We start from the raw sequence: 21984 nt of genomic DNA on the forward strand, positions 1-21984 counted from the left end.
CGGTTTTCTTACCCAAGGCCAGGATGTTCAAAGTCAGAGTGAAAGAGCAGCTGTGTGACGATGCTAGAGGTCACAGGGAGCCAGGGTCACTATGAATAACCTTCATTCAACTCATGTTGCCCTTTAAAAACCTGATGTGAGCCATGACTTAAAGCCAGCACAGCAGACCATAAACCACGGAAAAGCAAAATGTCACCTTTCAAATCTTTTTCATGTTAAAAAGGTATGTAGGTAACCCACTGGGAAAATGTGTAGAGCTTGTGATCACAGTCTGCCTAAACCGTCAAAATCTGTCATGATATGAACATTTTTAACCTCATCATGACACTAGTAAAAATCAATATTGATCCCAATTTTGATACCACCGCAACAAAAACAGAAGTCTGAGGCACACAACTTTGGATAATATCTTGCTTTGATTTATTAAAATTTAATGATGCATTATCTGTATTTTTTTAACCAATATCAAATATGATCTCCGATAATCTCTTACTCCTGATGGCCCATAACCAATTAGAACTGATCATTTTTTTAAATTTATGGATTTTAGAAAGAAGTTTATTTTTTTCTTTATGCACATCTGCAGGTAAGAGAGGTTATTGTGGAGTGAGCAAAGATATTTGTAACTGCTGACAGACATCACTCATGTTTTAAACTTTCCATTTATTCTTTTCTTACTGTAACTAGTACATCTGTGTAGAAAACAACAAAAACACTGACATACTTTGCTTTTTAAAAGTTTGTTTTTCCCCTTTTCCCATAAAAAGAACATGAAGCTTTTGACAAACTATCAAATCTGGCATTTCAATCAACGAAACAAGAATTCAGCTGACATATGCCCAATCAGACATGTTTCGCTATTAAAAACAGATAGGTTTAAAATAGGTAGAATGTAATCCTCAGTTAAAAAACAAGGAACTAAAAGCCTGCTACGAATTACTCTGCAGATAAAACATAAATGATAACAGGCTGTCATGATTCATAAATGGGGAGGTTTGGGGGGCAGCTGGATTACTTTTACTGCATAAGTCAGAACTGAGAGAGACCTGGTGTTTTACATAAAGATTCAAATATGCACTGACATAAGTCATATCAAAGATGGGTAAAAAATGCTGAGTACGTTGTTAATACAAAATAATGGTGTTTGTGGTTAAACTTCTGTTTCTAATGTTGATCTGAGTGAAAGAAACCACATTAAACAGCAGGGAGGGATGCGTCTAAGATGGATCAGAAGACTGTCAGACTGATTTGTCATTTACAGAGTTGCCTTTTGGCTCTTTGTCAAAGTTTCTACAGCACTCTGATAAGTGTTTTATACTGCTAAGACAAATGAACTTGACATTTCAGATAGACTCAAATATTCACTGCATGGATCTAGTTCAAATTCACCTAAGAAAGCATTTGGGAAGGGCAGAACTTTGTGTGCTTTTTTACTCTATTTATTGTGTTTATTTTATAATATTTTATCATGTTCCAATTTTTCTGCATTCTTTTGCTAAGGACGACCCTTTAAATACATTGTACTTGTACAATGACATAAAAGATAATCTATTCTATTCTGTCTTACCACATACATTTAGTTTCTCAAAGCTTTGTTACTTTTCGATAAGTGTTGTGCATTTCCACTGGTCTTATGATTCAGCTTGACTCAGATCATCCTGTTGGTGATTCTATTTGATGTCATGATGCATTATGATGGGCTGCATCCTCAGTTTCCTTTACTGCACAGTAAAGATAAGAAATCAGATTGTGAACTCCTTTTCCTGTTATTTAGAAGCTCTTCAGAAGTCTATGTCAAAATACATGTCTGTATATTGTTAACCAAACTAAATAACTTACAGATCCAGCCAGATAATCTACAAACAATGTTAGAGCACAATAATCTATGTTCTGTGACTGCATGCATCATTGCAGAAAAGTAGACCATCATCATTATATAATGGAGAGTGTATAATTTTAAACATGTGGTATCCAAAAAGTATCAAACATTTATACAACCTCATTCAGCTCCCCTTCTGGGTCAATTTTGTGCTCATGTGGTTTAAATTTGCCGTGAAGCGTCAAACCCATCATACAAAATAGACAGAAAAATCAACATTTTTATCCCTAAAGATGACCCGCCTATGTCCAGACACAGGGAAACCAGGCTAAAACTTTGAGGAACAGTTGCCTCCATTTAATGGTATAGTTTAACAAGCAAGGTAGTGAGGTCGGCAGTCTGAGTTTGACTCACAGAAAGCAGCTCAGAGACACATGCAGTGCGTGAACACTGTTCTGGTGGGTTGAAAGAACCATTAAAAGGGCCGAATCCGTTACAGCGGCAAGCACATGTTCAGGACTGACCGAGGGAAATACTTGATCCAGAACTTCAAAATGTGCAGGAGTTGCTAATCGTAGCCGTCAGGATATACTATCAGAGACTAAACTCATTGAGAGGAGCAGAGCGGTGACATGCTGGGGTTTGATTCCTGCAGAGCCACAGCACCGTGAATGAAGACTCATAAAGGTGTGTTCATAGGCATGGATAAGGGAATGATTTTGATCCTTTGATATAGCACAAAATTGTCTATCAGGCACTATTTGTCATGCCAACCAGGCCTTCCATTCAAAAAGAGGACTGTGAAACTACAGCAGTAATGCAGCCTTATCACAGGCTGATGCATTTTCTGAGACTCTGTGCTGTTTACAGCTGCTGCAGACCTTTACTGAAAAGGTGTGGAAAACCCTGTCAAAAATCTGAGACTCAGAAGCCAAACAGAATAGAAATGCTCAATGAGCCGTGGCATCTTCACTTCTTCTCAGATTTAAGTGCAGAATTCATCATTTCAAAGATGTGGCTTCATCCTCCAAGTGTGAAAATACAAGCCTCCTCTCACATCTATAAAAGATGATTCTCCCGGCTGCATCACATTTACAACTGCCACGAATGCAGCACATCTCAATGTGTGGTGTACACCTTCTTCTCCTATCACTGCTTGAGAAGACAACTATTCTTTACTACAATTGAATACTAGCTTTTCAGTGTCCTACCTGAAAGGCCACTGATGATAGACAGGAAGAGAAATGGTTTCCATGGTGACCCCATACTTGATAAAGAGGGTCCCTTCTGCAAAAATGTTAGCAGGTCTGCTTCTTCATTAAAGCTGCGCCTGAAAGCAGAGAAAAAATAACATCAACATAGTGCTCATTTAAACATTCATGCAGGAGGAAACAGCAGATATCTAATCTTATTAAATGGCATCTTTGCAGTTTGGATTTAAAATGTGGATAACAAGACACTCCACTATTTTATGAAAAAAAAAAAAGTTTTTTCTCAGCCTTGTTGTGTAAAACTTTGTTATTCAGTGCTAATTGGTGTAAAAAAGAGACAGAGCCTTTGTCTTATTTATAGAACAAAATGTGTGTGGTATATCAGCATTAAAACGATCAAAAACACAGTTTTTATATACGTGACACAGGGCATGTGTTGTTAGTACGTGTTGTCACTTCCTATCTCCACATTCTCTCTAATTGCCTGCAGTCCCTCACAGCTCCTCAGATTTTGCCTCATACTACAAGACTGTCACAGGGTTTGTGCTAGAGAAAAAAAAAATCACACGTTTCATGGAATCAGTCAGATTGTGTGGCACATGCAGCACTAATTAGATGAGTTATCAGTCATTTGTCACTGTCACTAGATTTAAATGTATCCCTCTACAGAAGAGCTTGAAGAATTCAGCGTTCCCGTGGCTTATTTCCAGAGTTTGAGAGGGAAATAATTTCAGACATTCAAAGCAAACTCAAAAAAGTTATTCTGATGGATTTTTAAATTTGTTCATAACGAACAAACATTCAAATTCTCTCACATTCAGTTAACATGAATAAAACTGACACATGTGTGCTCCAAATACACAGCATGAAGAGTTAATATAGTAACATCGTCATTAGGCTAGTAGCCTGAGGAATGTGTCGCTGCCACTGTGAATCAATGACACTGAACCAACATGACACTCAGCTTTTTGTGGGAAAAAAAATGTTTCATAAAGTTACACAATTAGTCATCAACATTTTAACAGTACTGCATCCTTTTATAAAAGCAATTTTGATCTTTTTGCAGTGTTCACATTGAGAGGGTTCCTGGTTAGAATCCCTGTCTGACAGGGTCTTTCTATGTATGGTTTGCATGCTCTCCATGGGTTCACTTTGGGTACTCCAGTGTCCTCCCACAGACAGAAGATTTGCTCTGACCTATAGGCGAGCGACCTCACCCACTGGAAGCAAGTCTAGAGCGCAGCGCCACAGCGCACAGACCTGATCAGCAGGAAGAGATCACGGGAGAACTGCGAGTTCACGCAGGAATGATATGTCAACAGCGGACTACTTACCTTTGGGGTTAATTTATCATCCTTTCTGGTATAAGTTCATGATATTATTGCTTCCGCCATTGAGTGAGTACATTAGTAAGTTAAAAGGTTAATGTTTGCTTAAAGGATCTGTGGTTTTATGCAAAATTCTTTGGCTAAATATCCCCAAAAGTTAACTTTTCCTCCTCAATGGTGCTGTGTAGCTCTGTGACCCACTGACCTCTCAGTGACCCTTTGCTCTGGCTGCAGGATGAGACGTAATGTTGATATAGTGATGATTTACTATCTGGAGTCCGTCTAATGTGTTTTATTTTGAAAGAACTGGATGTTCTATGCTTGTGACTTCCATGGTTGGTGCTTTCCGAACGACAATGAATTTACGAGGTCAGGCAGCGGCCGGCGCTGAAAATAGACCTGCAGTGTATCTGAAGCGAAGCGGAGTAGAGTGGCGCTCCAGGCACGCGCCACTGCTAGTCTGGAGCGCCGGCTATGGATATGCTCTGATAGACTAGAGTGTCCGCAGTACGATTCGCCGGCGTTCCACAGCACGCACGCTGTATATGGAAATTGGAGGTTAGGCTAGCTGATGACTCAAAATTGTCTGTAGGTGTGATGTGGCTGGTTGTCACTATCTGTCAGCCCTGTGGTTGACTGGTGACCAGTCAAGGGCGTACCCTTCCTCTTTGCCCACTGACAGCTTAGATCAATTCCAGCCCCCCACAACCCCAACAAGACAATAGGTACTGATGATAGATGGCTGAATACTTTTGGACCTTTTAGATCCAAACAAATATCAAATGTATACAAATTTTGTGCCGTGTGGTGTGGGCACTTTTCCAATTTCCTGTGGGACTTAAAGCTTTGATTGATGGGAGTTTGATTCCTTCTTAAGTTTAAAGCATGCATTTGCATGTCTTGCCAGTCATTGTTTGTCATTGCCAATCATTTCCTGTACTTTTTATTGTGAAACAAAATTACATTAAACTTTTGAAACCCATCTACTCCACCTCTCTCTCTCTTTGGACAGACGTGAATGTGTATGTTATACACTGCAATAAATGCAGGGAACCACCACAAGCAAATCCACAAGAAGAGACATACACAAAAATAATCATAATAAAAATAACATTCAGTGTGGCAGCTTCCACCCAAAAACATGCTCACATTTATTTTGATCATTAAAATCCTGATTATTAATCACAATTCTTCATAAACGCTAAGATTCACCATTATCATATAAGAATGTTATTTATTTATTGGGACTTCAATCCCTGTAAAGTGAAATCCAAAATGTGTGTCTTAACACACTAGATAAGTTGGAATAAGGTTGCTCTAAACATGTGAAAACACTGAGATCTATGTGCTGCTGAATTTTTGATTCAGACTGTCAGAAAGTTGTTCACCTCTTTCCTGGCTTGGTTTAATTTGGGCAGGGCAAATATAGCAGCCCATGATGCAACCAGCTGCTATGGGACGCATTACCCTGCCCCCCTAACGCGACAGCGATATTAAATCACCAAGCAGTTCATCTCTGTACAGTCTGTTGTTGGCAGATGTCACTGCCTTCATTGTGAGTTAACAGACAGCTACATGCTATGTTATTGTTCATTATGAGGCAAAATTACCTAATCTATCAGCAATACTGGCCTACACGTCATTTTGAGAGATTTGTGACAGAAAACTGTTGATTTAATCCCCAACTTCTGTCTCTGTTCTGGCACAGAGCCAAGCAGCTGGCAGCTCTGGCCAGAGGTCACCATAAGGTCAGGGGTCAGGCTAATTGCTGGAGTGCTTTTCTATTTTTCACTTGAACCAGATGCAGCAGGAACAAACATCTTACCTGCTGAAGGTGTGTTTTAAACCATATTTTACCTGCTTTTACATGTAAATAATCTAAGCCAGTCATGTTTCTTTGACAGCGTAAGATCCAAAATTGTGATTGGGATTAAACTTAAATGTTAGTGCAGCCCTCGTCTCATTCAAAATACAAGACCTCTTATGAGTAAAAATAAGAGTAAAGACTCTTTCTGACCTTGGATTTCAAACATATAATTTAAGATGTTTTAAGGCTCTATGAAGATCCTGAAAATGCTCCTAAAATAATTAATGAGATGGAGCTCCAGCAAACAGGAATGGTCTAGGGAAAATATCACTTAAACTCATTCATCACACTGTAGTTCAACCACAATTTCTTTTTATAGTGAAGTAAAGCCTGTGGTAGAATACTTATAACCAGTAAATGCATTTTATTACCACTTTACATCATTTAAATTAACTCTACAGACTGGAGAACAACAAGGACTAAACCTTTTTCCACTTATTGGCAAGAAACTGAACTGAAGTGACTGAATACCTTACCTTTGCTAAATGGCGTTATATATCATATATACTCTGTGTGACTGTGAGTAATGTGGTTTTAGGGCCTGTGTCCATATCCAGCCATTTTGGTGCTGGCAGCGCTTATTTTCAGAACTCTGGGTGAAAAAAATGTCCTCAGCGTCAGCTGTTTTTGTCGCCCCCCAATGTCCCTTCTCCCTAACCTGCCAATCAGAATTTAAGACAGGGCGGGACTTCTTAAAATAGCGGAAGAGATACAGATCTGACTCGTCTTTCTTCATCAGTAGTTTTCAGGTCTGCAGCTGCTGCCTATCAGGATAGGGTTGCTTTACATTGTCTGGCTGTCTTCTGTGTGATATTTCCTTGAAGTACAGAAATATGAAACACAGAGCTTTTCCAGAACAATGGCACAGAGTGAGGAAAGCAAGGTTCATATTTTGTAAGGTAGTGACAATAAACGCTGACGAGAAGCGCTCTGAAAATGAGGTCCTGAACGCTGCCAGCGCATGAAAAGGCGGCTATGGACATACAGCTTAATCCTCATGAGCACAGTCTCATTATTTAATGGCCATACCTCATATGTGACTGTTAGAATTTTAAAAATAATGCACTAATAAATTATGAACCTTTATCACTTCAGGATTAATGGATTAATGCTGACAGCCCTAGCTTCTGCTGAAAACTGTCTAAAAATGTAAAATGCATCCCAATGTGTGTTACTCCTGTGATATTGTACTTCAATAATAATTAATAGCAAGGTCGGAACTTTTAGCATGAATATCTGGCCAAGCAAAGTCTGACGTGTTGAGAAAATTGCGATGGTACTTGTGGATGCAAACAGTGCCAACAGGACACGTTTCACTATAATGAGACTGAGACCTGGTGACCTCGGTATTCTCCCTTGGTGCCATTTATTTTCACAAAAAACATCACTTCTCTATTAATGCGATACGAACAGACACTGTGAACACCTTTGAATGTGTGCTCGCCCCTCCCTCTTCCTCTCTCTCTCTCTCTCTCTCCATCTCATCTGCCCGCTCTCTCATCTTCATTTAAGGTGTCTGTCATTTAGCTCATTAATGCAGCGGCACAGACAGCTCTGAGGTTTGAGGGAAGCATGTCCAGATCCAGCAGGAGTCGTCTCACATCCATCATTTATGCCTCCTTGTCTTTTGCCTCACCTCATTTGCTCTCTGTCCTCCCACAATGCAACAGCAGCATCATCAGTGGGTTAAACAATTACTGACTTAGCAATCAGGCTGTCTTCTGTTTGGAGAGAGAGAGACAAGCACAATGATCCATTTCAGTCCTGATGCATATGTTGTTTTTTAGTCTTTTGGAGGGTTGTTCACCATATGTAATCAGGCAAAGCTCTCCTTTCTCTACATCTGGTATTGAATTAACTAACTAAAAATGGAGAAGGCACTCTGTATCACTACTTCTTAGTTTTTACTGTCTATGCTCACTGATGCAAAGAATTAAATAGCTGAAGGTCTGCAGTCTAGACAGCTGTCTGATAAGAATGGTGAAAACATTTCTTCTTTTTGGAAAGAGGTTCTTGCCCTTTTCACCTCACTGTGAACTTTTGTTACATCTCACTTGCAAACAGCAGCATAAAAATAGAACAGTGTGATAGAAAGTGAGCAGAAGCCCATTGCATACATTATAAAAACACATAAATCCCCCGAGGGAAGAAAGCCTTCTCTGTCCCTTTCCTCTCTGCATTCTTGGCTGCATAGGTCAGCTTGTTGTCGTACAAACCCCCAGCTACATGTTGGAAGCAGAAAAATCCACCAGCAGCAGCTCAAACTGACACTGTATTTTGACAGAAGAGATGACAAACTTCTCCATGGTGATATCCAAACCAAACTCAATAACACTGGGCTTTCTGTTAGTTTGTACAGACCAGTGTCCTACAGCAGGAAGACTCAGACAATTGTGTATCGAAAATGCCCCTGCAAAAAGGAACAACACAACAGCATTAACAGAAAAGACAAATGCAAAGGCTAGAACATCAATCCAAGACATGAAACAAATGCAAATAGCCACAAGTAAACTGCCCTAGGCCACCATAGCGCAGGAATGAGGATTGACACAACCCCAATCCTACTCTATGACTTTGCATATCACCAGGGGCATGGGAAAACTTCCGTTGAAAAAATAACAACGTTCACAATTTTAAGATGGATTAAGACAGGCCTATTCAATTAGCAGCCCGGGGGCCACATGCAGCCCAGAACCAACCCCGAGGTGGCCCAGGCTGTGGTCATGCCAGAGATGCAGAGGGCAACATATTTTGCAATTTTTCATGACTTCCTACAGTATTTCAGATCATGAATGCAACACTCCGCGTAGCCTTGCAACAATCTACCTACAATGCAATGTGTTGTTTTGGAGCACAGCTAGCGATGCTGTCAGAAGTAGCCCAAAAATACAGAGTATAAAACATGTCCTTTTCAACTGTAGCTACAACTGTGCAAATTTAGTTTTTAGGCACTTTAAGATATGTTTGGGTAAGTTGTGACCAAAATTATTATTTACAGAATTTCATTTTGTTTTTTCATTCTATTTATCTTATTTTCATTCAAGTGAAAAAAAAACATTTCTTCTACCTCAGGTTATGTTCAAATACAGCTCTGTTGTTGTGTTTTTTGCACTTTTCATGTGCTTTAGTCATGTTGTCAAATTTAAAGGGGAGACTATGAATATAAAGTGCATATTTTCATCAAATTGATCTGTATTGGTACAAAATTTCAAATTTCCTGCTGCTTACTGGGCGCTGAACATGTCCGGCCCAGCTACATTTCTTGATTTTAAAATTTGGGCGGGTTAAATTTGTAATTGAATGGCCCATGGATTGAGAGGTGGATGTGGTGTGTAAGCATGGCCTAGGGTACTGTCCGGGTGGGTAGTAGCATTGCCATGAGCCCCTGGTCAAGCTGTGGATAAATTAAAACCTGAAAACCACTGGTGGTCTCAAGTGTATTACCAGGTGACAAAGACACACAAAAAAGATGCTGTCGAGCTTGACCTCCACTGCACAAGCAACAGGTATCAACGTGTATTGAGCTTGACTTTGAACCCCCATGGGTGGGCAGATCCACGGATGGTTTGAAAGAGGCTATTTATTTATTTATCTATTTTTGGTCATTTTTGTGCCTTTATTACATAGAGGAGGACAGTGGATAGAGTCAGAAATAGGGTCAAGAGTGGGGGAGAGACATGTGGTAAAGGGCCTCAGGGCGGATTCAAACCCAGGCCGCCCGCGTACATGGGGAGTGCCTTTAACCACTAGGCTACCTACTCCCCTTATTTTTAAAAAAGTACATTTTAATTTATAATGACAGTTGGATTAGTTGACAGAACAAACTAGAGATAAGTATTGTCATTTCAGCCAAGTTCAATTAAAGATAAGAGCCCACTTAGGTCTGAAAGTTAGCATTTAGGAATATAGTATATTTTCTTCAAAGCTGCTTGACTTAGCAGCTAATCCTTTAACAAGGATGACACAGCACCAGATTTTTATCTGAAGCACTAGAAATTATGTTCCAAAGTTTATCTCTTGATATTTTTATCAAGAGATTATAGTAGTCCAAAAAATCTGAGTGATCTATGTGTAGACTCAATTTGAACAATCTACAACAGTTTTTTGAACAGTTTACTGCCAAACACATCCTCACATTACTCTGTCCTACGTATCAACAGTAACTGTCACACGCAAACATTAACAACTCAGATATCCTGCTGCAGTCGTCAGTCTGACACAACAATGGATAGCTTGATGTCTTGTCATACAAAAAAGCAGCACACCAAGCTACAACCGAGCTGAGATCTTTCATAGCTCACACAGTCGAGGGAATATGAATGTCTCTATGACTTATGTACAACTGAGCAAGAAGAAGAGGAGGAAAGAATGAGCATCACAGCAGTACTGGTTTAAAAAAAAACATCCTGAGATTGAAATGCTGCTGAGTGTCAGGAGGGAGGGGTTGGGGGACTACACAGATGCACTTCTGGATCACAGCATGTGCTTTGCACCATCCATTTAAAAGAAATATACTTAAATAGGAACAGCTTCAAAGTGAATGCAGCTTTGATAAACTCCTGCATAATTACAAGAAGGAAAAAAGATTACCACATACACAAAATGTACTTTTACCATGTCTTTCTCTCCATTTCAGTAGGTGCAATGTAAAAGACATTGATGCTGCAGTGCTAAAGGTACTTTTATAATTTCCAACCTGAAAATAATAAAGTAATAGGAAATATATAATGAAAGTGCAATGAATGTGCACACACCTGATTGCAGACACAGTCACTGATTGTTAAGTGGCAGCTTCAAAGGTGGCTCCTGGTAATATTTGTATGTTGAAGTGCACAGACAGCAGCTTTGTAACTGTGGTCTGATCCATAATTAGAGAATGCCTTCTTACTGCTAATGGAGTATAATAGCTTTCTTGAGCACAGCATGCAGAAGTAAGCACCTGGCACTTTAGTTGTCACTGGGCGAGTAGTGGGGTACACCCTGGACTGGTTGGTAGCAGGGCTGACATACGGGGACAAACAGTCAGCTATGAACACATTCACACCAATTTAGAGATCAATTAACCTCACAGAATTTTTTTGGTGGGAGGAAGCCAGAGAACACAGAAAGCATAGGGAAAGCATGCAAACTGGGAAGTGAACCAGGAGCCTTTTCACAGTGAGGCAACAGCACTAAACCCTTGGACATCAGAGACAGGTGGTTAGAAAGTGCAGCTCTGTTTCCACCTCCAGCTGGCTGCAGTGGGTGCACAGTCTGTCTTCTTTAGGGATCCAGCTTTGTCTGTGGCGTCCTCTCTCGATGTTGAGGTTTTGCTCACTGAGTATGTGCATGGTCAAACATTTCCTCAGCCAAGCATTCTGCAGCTGCATAACCCCTTTTCAGGACAAACTGCATTCCAGTTTTCTTTGTTTTTTGGTCAATTCCTGCTAGTGAGTAAAACAGTTTTCTTTTTTCTTGTTGAATGATTGGGTTGAAGCTGGTTGGTTTTGTGTCTGAGGGCTCTGGAGGTGAACACAGTCTGTACCAGCTGTCTGGTGGAAGCATTCAGCGGTCTCTCTGGAGGTCAGGGCGTTGTTATGTAGCGTGTTGGGCATGTTTTCTTTCAGATGAGTATACATTTAAAAGCTAGCTCTTGTGTAGTAAAGGAAAACATTTTAGTTCTACTCTGCATGCATTATTTGGTACTGGACACAGAGGTTGGATTTACAGAATTCTGCATGCAGAGTCTCGATCTGATGTTTGTCCCATTTTGTAAAGTCTTGGTTGGCGAGTGAACACCAGACCTCGCAACCATAAAGAGCAATGGGCTCTACATCTCCTTTTACTCTTTAGTGCATCTCCTACTTCTCTCTTTTGGCATCTCTCTCTTCTTTTGTATATGCCCCCTCTCTTTTGATGACCATCCCTCTTCTCGAGGCATTTCCCTCTATCTCTTTACAATCCCAACTCTGTTTGACTGTTCAGCATTAGTCTGGTGTTGCAAGAGGTTTCTACACATTCAAGAGAAGTTGTTGTTTTGCTAAATGTTGCTTAGTGCTGAGGTCATGGTGGATTAATTTGGGTCAATACAAATAACAAATTAAGAAGAAAGTTCCAGACTTGCCCTCTTTGTAAACTGTCTTGGGATAACTTTAGTATATAGGTGTGATAAAAATGAAGATTCAACTTTTGTGGCATCTTCTCTGGATTTTTTGAATTTGTTGTCCATTTAACACAGCACTACAGAGCTGCCAAGACCCGTCCTACTCTGCCTGTGATTGGATGGATTAGGTTGAGAATGACAGGTGGGATACTCTCACACCATTAGTGGGTGAACTTCAATAATCACAACATAGAGTTTATTTCACAGCAAAGCTGCTTGTAAAGTATAAGTCTTGATAGCGTGAATGTCGATACGGTGACTAAGTGTGAAGAGAAAGTGCTTTTAAACTACTTTTCAGTAACCCTGATCAGAGTAACAAGGGTTTAGATGTGAAGCTCTTCACTGTCAAGTATTTATCATTGTCAGAGAGCATGTGTCTCTTGTGTATATCAAATAAAGTTGGTCTGCACTCAGACAACCCAAAGATCACCCCACTTGACTGCTCAGTGTCTCACAGAACTCTGCCAGACATGTCATTTATGGACTCGGCTTTCACTTTCCACTCATCCATACACTTGGAGGAGATGAATAAATGGAAGAACAGCTTCTGATTCACGAGCAAAAAGGCTTCAAGTATATGAGCTTCAGTGCATGGGAGAAGGGTCCAAGTTGATTGGAAGTACCCTCAACAAATGACAAAATTAAAGACAGGAACTGACATGAAAAGCACAAACGTAAATAAAAACACAACTGAACAGACAAAAATCCTCCTAATTCATAAATCTACTTAAAGATATCATATCCTCCTTAGACCCAAGCTTTGGTTGTAAAGCATTTTTAGTTTCTCTCACTTATTTTAGATGAGTGGGGCTTGACACGTTTAAAACCTTAAGACCAATGGCAAACAGAGCAAAACACATTTCCAGAAGGTCCTGTTTTGATGAAATCAACGCTTAACTCAGTAGGTTGTCTTGACCCTACAGTTTGGCCATGTAAAACAATAAAAACAAAAATTAAAGAAAAAAGAGATTGCCCTCTAATATTCTCAAAACATCTCAAACTTCATAAAAAAACCTGAGGACTAAAATAAAACCTTTCTCCAAAATATCTATTACATTTATTAAATCTATTATCTATTAGTAAATTCCCCAAAATTTCAAAGCAAACTCCACCAATAATTCTAAAGCAACGTCCTCCCAAAGATTCCAATTTAAAATACAAATACATTCTACCAAAATTCCATGGAATATTACAGACAATTCCCAATTAAATACCCCTAAACAATAAAATGCATCCCCCCAATCAATCCAATCAAATTACAAACATTTTCAACCAAAGATTCAATAGAAAACCATGAAAACATTTTCCCCAAATAAAAGCTCATTGAACAGAAAATCTGAACAAATTTCTTCAAATTTTCCAGTGGTATCCAAAAAATCAAGGGAAATCCCCCACCAAAAAATTCAATCATTTCCCCAAATTCCTGTGAAAGAATTTCATTTCAAAATCTGTGAGTCAAAAAAATTCCCCACTGAATTCCAGCAAAATTCAATGGAAAATCATGAAAAAAATCCCCCCAAAATATTCTCTAATCAATTTTACAGAAATCTAAGCAAATTTCCAACGAAATCCCTCCAAAAAACAATGATTATTTTCTTCCAAATGTTCTCAATGTCCCTCCAAAAATCAAATCATTTTCCAAAATGTCTGGAAAGGTACCTAAAATTTTAAATGCAAACACCCCCCAAAATCTGAAAATAAAATACTTCAAATTATTGAATCCCCAAAAATTCCATGAAATAAAAAAAAATTACAGATGAATTCCAGCAGGTTTTAATTGAAGAATTCCCTAAATTCCTGTAAAAATACCCTAAATGCTCAAATTAACTAAAAATCTGCAACTAAAACTCTTACAAATATAGAAACACAAACCCTAAAAATTTCATGAGAATGTAAAGAAAAAAGTCAAGAAAATGTTCAAAAAGTTTAAGAAAATTCCACTCTTATTTCCAATGACATACCAAAATAAAAAAAAACAAAAAACAAAGAGTTATTCCCCCCAAAATTTCCAGTAAAATTTCCCCCCAAAATTCAAATAATTTCACCCAGTTGCCATGAAAATACCCTAAAATTCCAGTGCAAATCCCTCTAAAAACATTAAATCAGATTCTTTAAAATACAGGAACATATCCTTCAAAAATTTCTAGGAAAATTCCTGAAAACTCCAAAGCAAATTCCCTAAACAGTCAAAGCAAATAACTACAACTTCTACGTAAATTCCGTACAATTATATTAAACCTTTAAAAAGCAGAATTTAATTCTATGATGTAAAAAAGCTTCAATGTCTTCAAGCGCACATGCAGGGTCTAACCACCTCTCTCAATGCACACAGACTGTTATGCAGATGATACTGATCTGGACGAGTGATCATACATCTGAGAGATACGGATTTTCATGTCCATGTTTCACTTAAAGTCGCAGCCTAGAAAAACAGAGCGCAGCTTTCATTTCTCCTTAGTTGTGTGCAACAGTTCCAGGTGTGTCCCACATATATCAGAGGCGGTAAAGCTAGATCCTGACACACTTCTGTCCAGGCGATCACAGCACAGCCAGATGGTTATTAATGAGGTAGTGTGCAGGGTGAAACAAGGTGCACTGACACTTCTTTATGCGATGCCTCTACCTGGTCTCATGTCTGTGTGTGTTTCTACATGCTGTGTTAACACAAGAAACTAATGCAGACAATGTTTGCCAGGCAGAGGCTGGACAAAACAAGCAGCTCCTGATAACATGAGTACAGACGCTGCACTATTTTCATCCACATGTAGCTGCATCATTATGCACACTCAAGACTAGATAGTGACAGAAATACATGAATGATGTTTGCTCCTCCACTGCAGACTGAACCTTTGTGCTTCTACAGGCACTGCTGCAGCATAGTTACATCCCTACTATTCAACTGCTCCTAAATATTGTGTATTTTTGGAAAAATTCATCAAACTGAGGATTAACTGTCCTGTTTCTCTCTTCATGCTCCAACACAAAGACGTCATACATCCATCCATTTTATTTTTAAACAAAGGGATTAGAGCTACACAAGTTGAGTCATAAAGGCAAGCGGAGGCAATGATGACTAATGTAATACCAGATAAATCTAGATCCTGATTGTAATTATCGTTTTCTCAACTCCCTGTCCCACCTTGTCACAGATTCCAATTAACATGCATATTGTGCATCAAAGAAAGGCCATGCTTGTCCATACAGCTCTCGTTACTGTGAGAACACGTTTCTTCTTCTTTCTCCATCATGAGATTTCTATTTTTGTTAAAGATCATGCTATTCAATACTTCTGTATTTCCACAGCATATGTGTAGAGCTGTCAAAATGAAGTTCACAGTGCTAAGCCCTGCCCTCCAACACTCTGAGCCAATCACATTTCCTCCACAGTTACACAATGCAGCTCATAGACCTGGGGATGGGTACCTTGTACCTTGTATATATGTAATATAACCTCAAAAATGTTCAATGTCAAAACACTATCAAATCTCAAATATATCAAAACATCGCACACCATTTGTAATGTAACATCAAAAGTGTATTAAAAAACTTACTCCAACATGGAAAACCTAAACTACTATAACTACCCAGTGTTTTTTCTTTATACTGCACAAATGAAACCCAGCCCACTACCTCCTATTCCTCCAATTTCCCCACTTGGAAAAATGTGCGTTGGGGTCCACTGAGGGAGATTAAGTTTAAAAAAGATGAACAATAGAGTATGGGGTCAAAATAACTAACTAAATAAATAAAAGGTATAATATCTTACCAATTAAAATATTACAAATGAAAGTAAACAAACTACTTCCTCTAGCATGAGCTACGTGTACTGCACATCTTCTTTCCTCATGCAGTTCTTTTTCCAACAAAACTAAGATCTTATTTTTCCCTGGTAAGGGAAAGATAAGAGCTGCTCCTCACTCATCAATCAATCATGTGACCATCCACACAGAAGCATAAACGTCACACACAGGGTCCGTTACGTTCTATTTGTATTTACTGCAAAAAGTTAACAGAAAGTAGCAAATTGTTTCATTCTGCAATGAAAATAAGCAGTAAGGACGAGCCTGTGGCTCCGTCACTCCTTCAAAATCACTGTAAATCCATCCAGAGAGAGCGCTTCTTATGGCACCAGCTGTGCCAAGTTGGAGAGATGGAGAGATACTTTTAGGATGCACTCACACTAAACCATACCGAGCCCTAATCCAGTGTCTGTTCAGTGACTGAGAGAACAAACGTATCCCTTTATCCACTATATTTCCATGGTTGATATCCATATCATAAACGGACAAATCACCGTGTTTAAAGTAAGGATTTGGCACAACAGAGAGAGAGAGAGAGAGAGGGAGGGGGGCGAACGAGCAGGAAACAGCAGGAGCCGACCTGAATCATCAATCATCAAACTGCTTCCTCATATTAGAAGTTATGGTAAACCTTGAACTTCACATCACAAATATTGCAGCGTAATCTGCATCATATTTTAAAAGTGGAGCCCTTACCTTTGACTACTTCCTATCAGCCATGCTTGTTTTGTTGATTCAGTTAGCTGCTACTGACATCATTACTCACATGCAATGCTGCGTTCATGCCCGGCATGGAAAATTGACTACTCTACCACTCTCCTGCAGTCATAAGGATGTGTTTAGGTACCAAAATGGTACCGTTTGATGTTACGTGAATCGGTACTTGGGAGTAAAGAGGGAATTTGGCCGGTACCAATTAAACAAATAGAATTTGGTACCCACCCCTACACAGACCCCAACAGAAAGTTTTTATTTCCTTGTACTTTCTTTTTTTTTTCCATTATTTAACTTTTTTAATTCATTATAAACAGAAACAGGTGTACATTCTCATGTATTAGTACGATTTTCGAAATTCACAATTGCAATCAACAGAGGTACACAAAACTTAAGATTACAAACTTGCAACTATCTTTTCATCTTAGTTTTAAGCCCCAAACCCTCCCCTTCCCCATAGGTCTTTTTCTGCAAAAACAAATTGATGAGATATCTTTACAATACATAAAAAAAAAACAACAGAAAAATAGTAAAAATAAATAAATAAATAAAGATAAAAAAATAATTTATAACTCCATATTTCAATCTCATATCAAGGACAAGGAGAGACAACAAAATACATACATATAAATGTATATATAGTAATGCTAGTACAGATAGCAATATAACATTTACATCATAGATCCTACAGCATTTAATGCTCCAACTCTATTTTCAATCACAACACTACCTGCCTGATTTATCCTATTCATACAGTTACAACTTACAAAAGAGGTCAAAGGTCATACATTGGATAAAGGCCACACTGATATGAGGAATCCTGAGAGCCAAGAGAAGTAAGTGTATTTTATCCTGTTCCCTAAACCTCACATAAACAAAGCCAAGTGTCTCTAAGCTTATTTCCTAACCAGTTTCATTAGTGACATAGATGTGTGCATTTTTTTTGCAGATTGTGAGAACAAAATATGACAACACAGTCAGGAAAAACCAGATAGTATTTGTTAGAGTAGTATGCTAGATGTGCTAATATGAAGTTGCTTTTTATTTTGATAATCTTGTAAAATGTTTACAAGTTTCTGCCTCTCCTCTAAGCACTTTTCAGAAAACCTTCATTTACAAATTATTTACATGCACACATAAATTGATCACAGTCAACTGGAACTAAAAAAGGTTACTGGTACTGGTTTGGTCATGCTCTTGATTTGGTGATGTTTTTGAGCCAGATTGTGTGTACCTACTTTGTTCAATTTTCCTTGTGTTTCTTATTAGCATTTCCCAGCATAGTTTCCAGAGTTTTCTGTAATTTTTACTCCTTCCCTCCCAGTGTTCTTGTTTTATTTTGTCATTTTTAACCCTTGTGACTGATTTCTAGTTTTCTCCCTGCCCTTGTGTTTTCCCCCTGCTTTAATTGCACCTACTAGTTTCACCTGTGTCTTGTCACCTGTAATCACTCCTTGTCTGTTTTGTTTCTGTGTTACTCATACCCCCAAAATACACCACTGTACAATACACTGTGTTCAGTCTGTCTCTGCTCCAGCACGGTAACGGAGCAGATAGGTTTTAGTTTCAGTCAGTGAAAGTGCTTCCACCAGCTCCGCTACACTGCATCTCTGCTCCAACCGAGCTCCGGCAGTCCAAGCCTTTGCAGCTGGACTTCTATTTCTGCCAGGTGCCGGAGACCTGCGCATAAATTCAGCACGGAGCAGATCGAACAAGACAGGGAGTGTCCCCAAAACCAAATTAAAATATCCGTTTAAATTTACGAATTAAATACTCCATGTTGATGCCAGACAAATGCCAGATATATTTCCTTTCACTTCAATAAAACGTCATAATGGGACGTAGCGGAGTCAACAGGTGAGAGGAGCAGGAGGAAACACTTTTTTTTATAAAGGGTTACTGAGTCATGGTAGAAGCACAAAACCTACATGAAAGGACAAAACAGAGACAAATTAAAGCAAGTTCATCCTACTCCTGCAGTTCAGAACAATAGCTTCACGTGTGTTTATGTTTTATATCACTTCAGTAGACTCTACTCACACTGCCAGGTACCCTATCTGGTATATTTTAGGGGTCAGTCTATGTCAGTTCAATGACTATTTTCTGTCCCTCATGGTCTCCTGTGATTTTTGCTAAGTGAGCTTTTGCATTTTAATTTTTTAAATTGGACTTTGTTGCATTTCTAGACAATAGTTAATGTTGCAATGGTTGCTTTTTGTCCTCTTTGGTTGAACAATTCTGTAGCTGTGGCATTATTAACATTCACCAAAATCATCATAGTTATTATCAACTCTTTGTGTACATCCTTAAATTCCATTTCACTGCCATCATTGTCAACTCTACTGGCTATTGTTTTATTTCACAGTGACCCCCTTTAAATCATAAATAGAACCTTCACCATTCATTAAGTAGTAATGTTATGAGTCAAATGTGCAGCAAAATCTTTTCAAGGCACCACATTTTTTTAAATATCCACGTTTGGCACAAGTGCTTCAACAATGTATTGTCATGTCGATATACTGTCCCACCCATGGTAGTGGTTACAATAGTAGGGATATTCATTTCAGATAGAATTGCTACTCCAAAGTAACATTAAATTCCTTAAATGAAATTTCAATTTCTGCATGAATTATTTTATTACAAATAGACCCAGATGTACTGCCATATGCATGTTTTAGTAGGACACTAAGGATTCATCAATGTGCCACAATCTGAAGGAAGTTCTCGGGTCCTGTGGGACATCCACAGCACAACCGGGGGCTCGTGGCAACCCTAATACCAGTCAAACAAACCTAGGCCATGCTTACTGTCGACATCCCCCTTTACTCCACCCTCAATGCGTGGACTTAGTTATTTATTTGACAGATTCTTTTCCAATGCCCTTGGTAATACGCAAAGACATCCAGAGCATGACCAGGGTTGTGTCAATCCTCCTTCCCATCAGATGGTGGCCCTTGGTAGCTTACTCCCACATCTACAGTGCGTCTCACTTTAGCCTCAGTTTTGGCCGAAACATGCCTAAAAGTTCTTCACAGTACTGTACATCTTGATGGCTTGATGCTCACACATAATGGATATCACTATTAACAAGGTAACACATTTAGTAGCAAAGCCTGACCATCAAATGATCTGTTTTGATTAACAATGTTGAATAAAATACAAGAATCATGCGCCATTATGTGTCAAGTTAGTTATCAGCTAGCAAACACCTTTTAGAAGCATACTGCATATAAATATCTCTGCATGTTCTCATTCATCCAGGTCATGGTTATTGAAATCTTGGTCCAAAGGGGGAAACTGGACTTGACTGAGATTCTTTAAGACTTTTCCAAAAGGCCTCTTCAGTTCTGAAGAAAAGTTTTCCCCATTAGCCATCTTGGGACCAAGATTTAGATGCATTAGAAATGAACACATTGATTTTTTATGAACAAGTGACTTTTCAAATATGCATAATCGTGACCCATTCCTGACCAGAACTTATGTAAAGTACCAAAGTGGGTAGCAGATAAAGAAAGAAGCATCTGCCTTTTCATTTGAATTTGATCATCCTGAAGGAAGTATGAAACAGAGAGGGAATGACATTTCACTGCTCTCTGTATTTCTTCTCTTAGCCATGGTTCCTCATTAATTTATGGATATTACAACATAAACCCTTGAAGACAGGCGTGTATTTTATAGTTGTTTTGTACCATACAAGTTGCATTTGCTGTAATTTGAGCAGCCAAAACATTTTGAGATGATCTTATGCAAAGTGAAGCTCCAAACTTCCCTCCTTGCCAGGGTCCACGGATGAAACCTGCCTTCTAGCTATTTCTGGCATATTTACAGTAATGTTTATGCATATGAACTTTCCCTGTGAGATAAAATGAAGGAATGCAGTGAATAACTTAGTATTGTATAGCTAGAAAGTTCTCCAATGAGATAAATAGGCATACACTGTTGGTGGACACAGACCAGAAGAGAAAAGGACACAATAACAGCACATGCCAGAGTGGTGTTGGAGTTCATTTGAAGAGTGCCCGCAAGCATACCTTGACCTACTTCAAAAGCTTCATTTTACAGTGACACTTGGACCTGGACAATAGTTGGTCTTTGTAACCTCTCTCACATACACTTTCATCTGTAAGCGTTTGAGCAATTGTACATGTCATCATGTTCAAACAAGAGAAGGAGTGCTTTTTCCCCTTAAGTTACTCTGCAGACTCCTGACTTTGTTAGAGCTGTGTTGCTCTCTGTAAATGGCTGAAGAGGGAACAAAAGCAAAAACCTAGTGGGGTAAAGCATGCAGAGAGGAAAGCTTTGTTATATAGAAACTGATTCCTCAGGGAGCTTGACAGGTTTGCATAATTTTGAAGTTCTCTCTCACAGTTACAAGTTACGACTGTGAGTGAATATGTAGTTTGTGAATCTGGGATAAGTTTGACCTTTATTATAACTGACCTTCACTGCACAACAGGCACTATATTTTAAATTAAACCAGATGTCTGGATTAATTTCCACAAGAGTTGAATGTGCAATTAAACTACTGCAAATTAGGGGTAGAGGGATTAACAACCAGGCTGATCATCTGGGCTGATAATTGACATTTGGCCTTTTATTTGTACCTGTGTTTAATTTTACCAATCACACATGAAATTAATAAATCAAAAATGGCACAAATTTGGCTCTGCTGTGAGGTGTGTCTTCACTTCTGGGTCTGTTTTAGCTCTCAACAGTCTCCATCTGAATCAATCTAAACACAGCTAAATGAGCTTCATTTTTACCACCTACAACATTTAAGTGATGAACACAGTATCTGTGGTTATAATCCAACATTTCTTGTCATAATATTAGTAGAATTCTGAACACAAAACTTTGAGCATTGGTACATACATAACTAATTGATACATACCATATCATAAAATATTTACATTATTCAGAGTTAAGAACTCAACTTTATTTCTGCTGTAAAGGTAAACCTTGGAAATGAAGTAGCCTAGCCTATATGGCAAGATAACATTCCATCACATGTTGTTTATCTAAAATTTAAATCATTGAAACTGGCTCATCTTTACTGTGAATGTATATGGGTTTAAAACTTCAGTTATCAGTCTTATTACCTAC

General features: G+C 38.7%; 1 protein-coding gene across 4 annotated transcripts in view; it reads right to left on the minus strand.

Moving 5' to 3' along the window:
* cntn5 (contactin 5) overlaps positions 1 to 21984 on the minus strand; it is a 244915-nt gene that overhangs the window by 171921 nt on the left and 51010 nt on the right. For all 4 annotated transcript variants that reach the window (XM_041805310.1, XM_041805301.1, XM_041805293.1 and 1 more), the window contains exon 2: positions 3031 to 3149. In XM_041805310.1, the coding sequence (XP_041661244.1) occupies positions 3031 to 3085 (55 nt within the window). In that variant the 5' untranslated portion in view covers positions 3086 to 3149. The remainder of the gene's footprint in view (positions 1 to 3030; positions 3150 to 21984) is intronic.

This window comes from Cheilinus undulatus, linkage group 2, assembly GCF_018320785.1.
Source record: "Cheilinus undulatus linkage group 2, ASM1832078v1, whole genome shotgun sequence".
Taxonomy (NCBI): domain Eukaryota; kingdom Metazoa; phylum Chordata; class Actinopteri; order Labriformes; family Labridae; genus Cheilinus; species Cheilinus undulatus.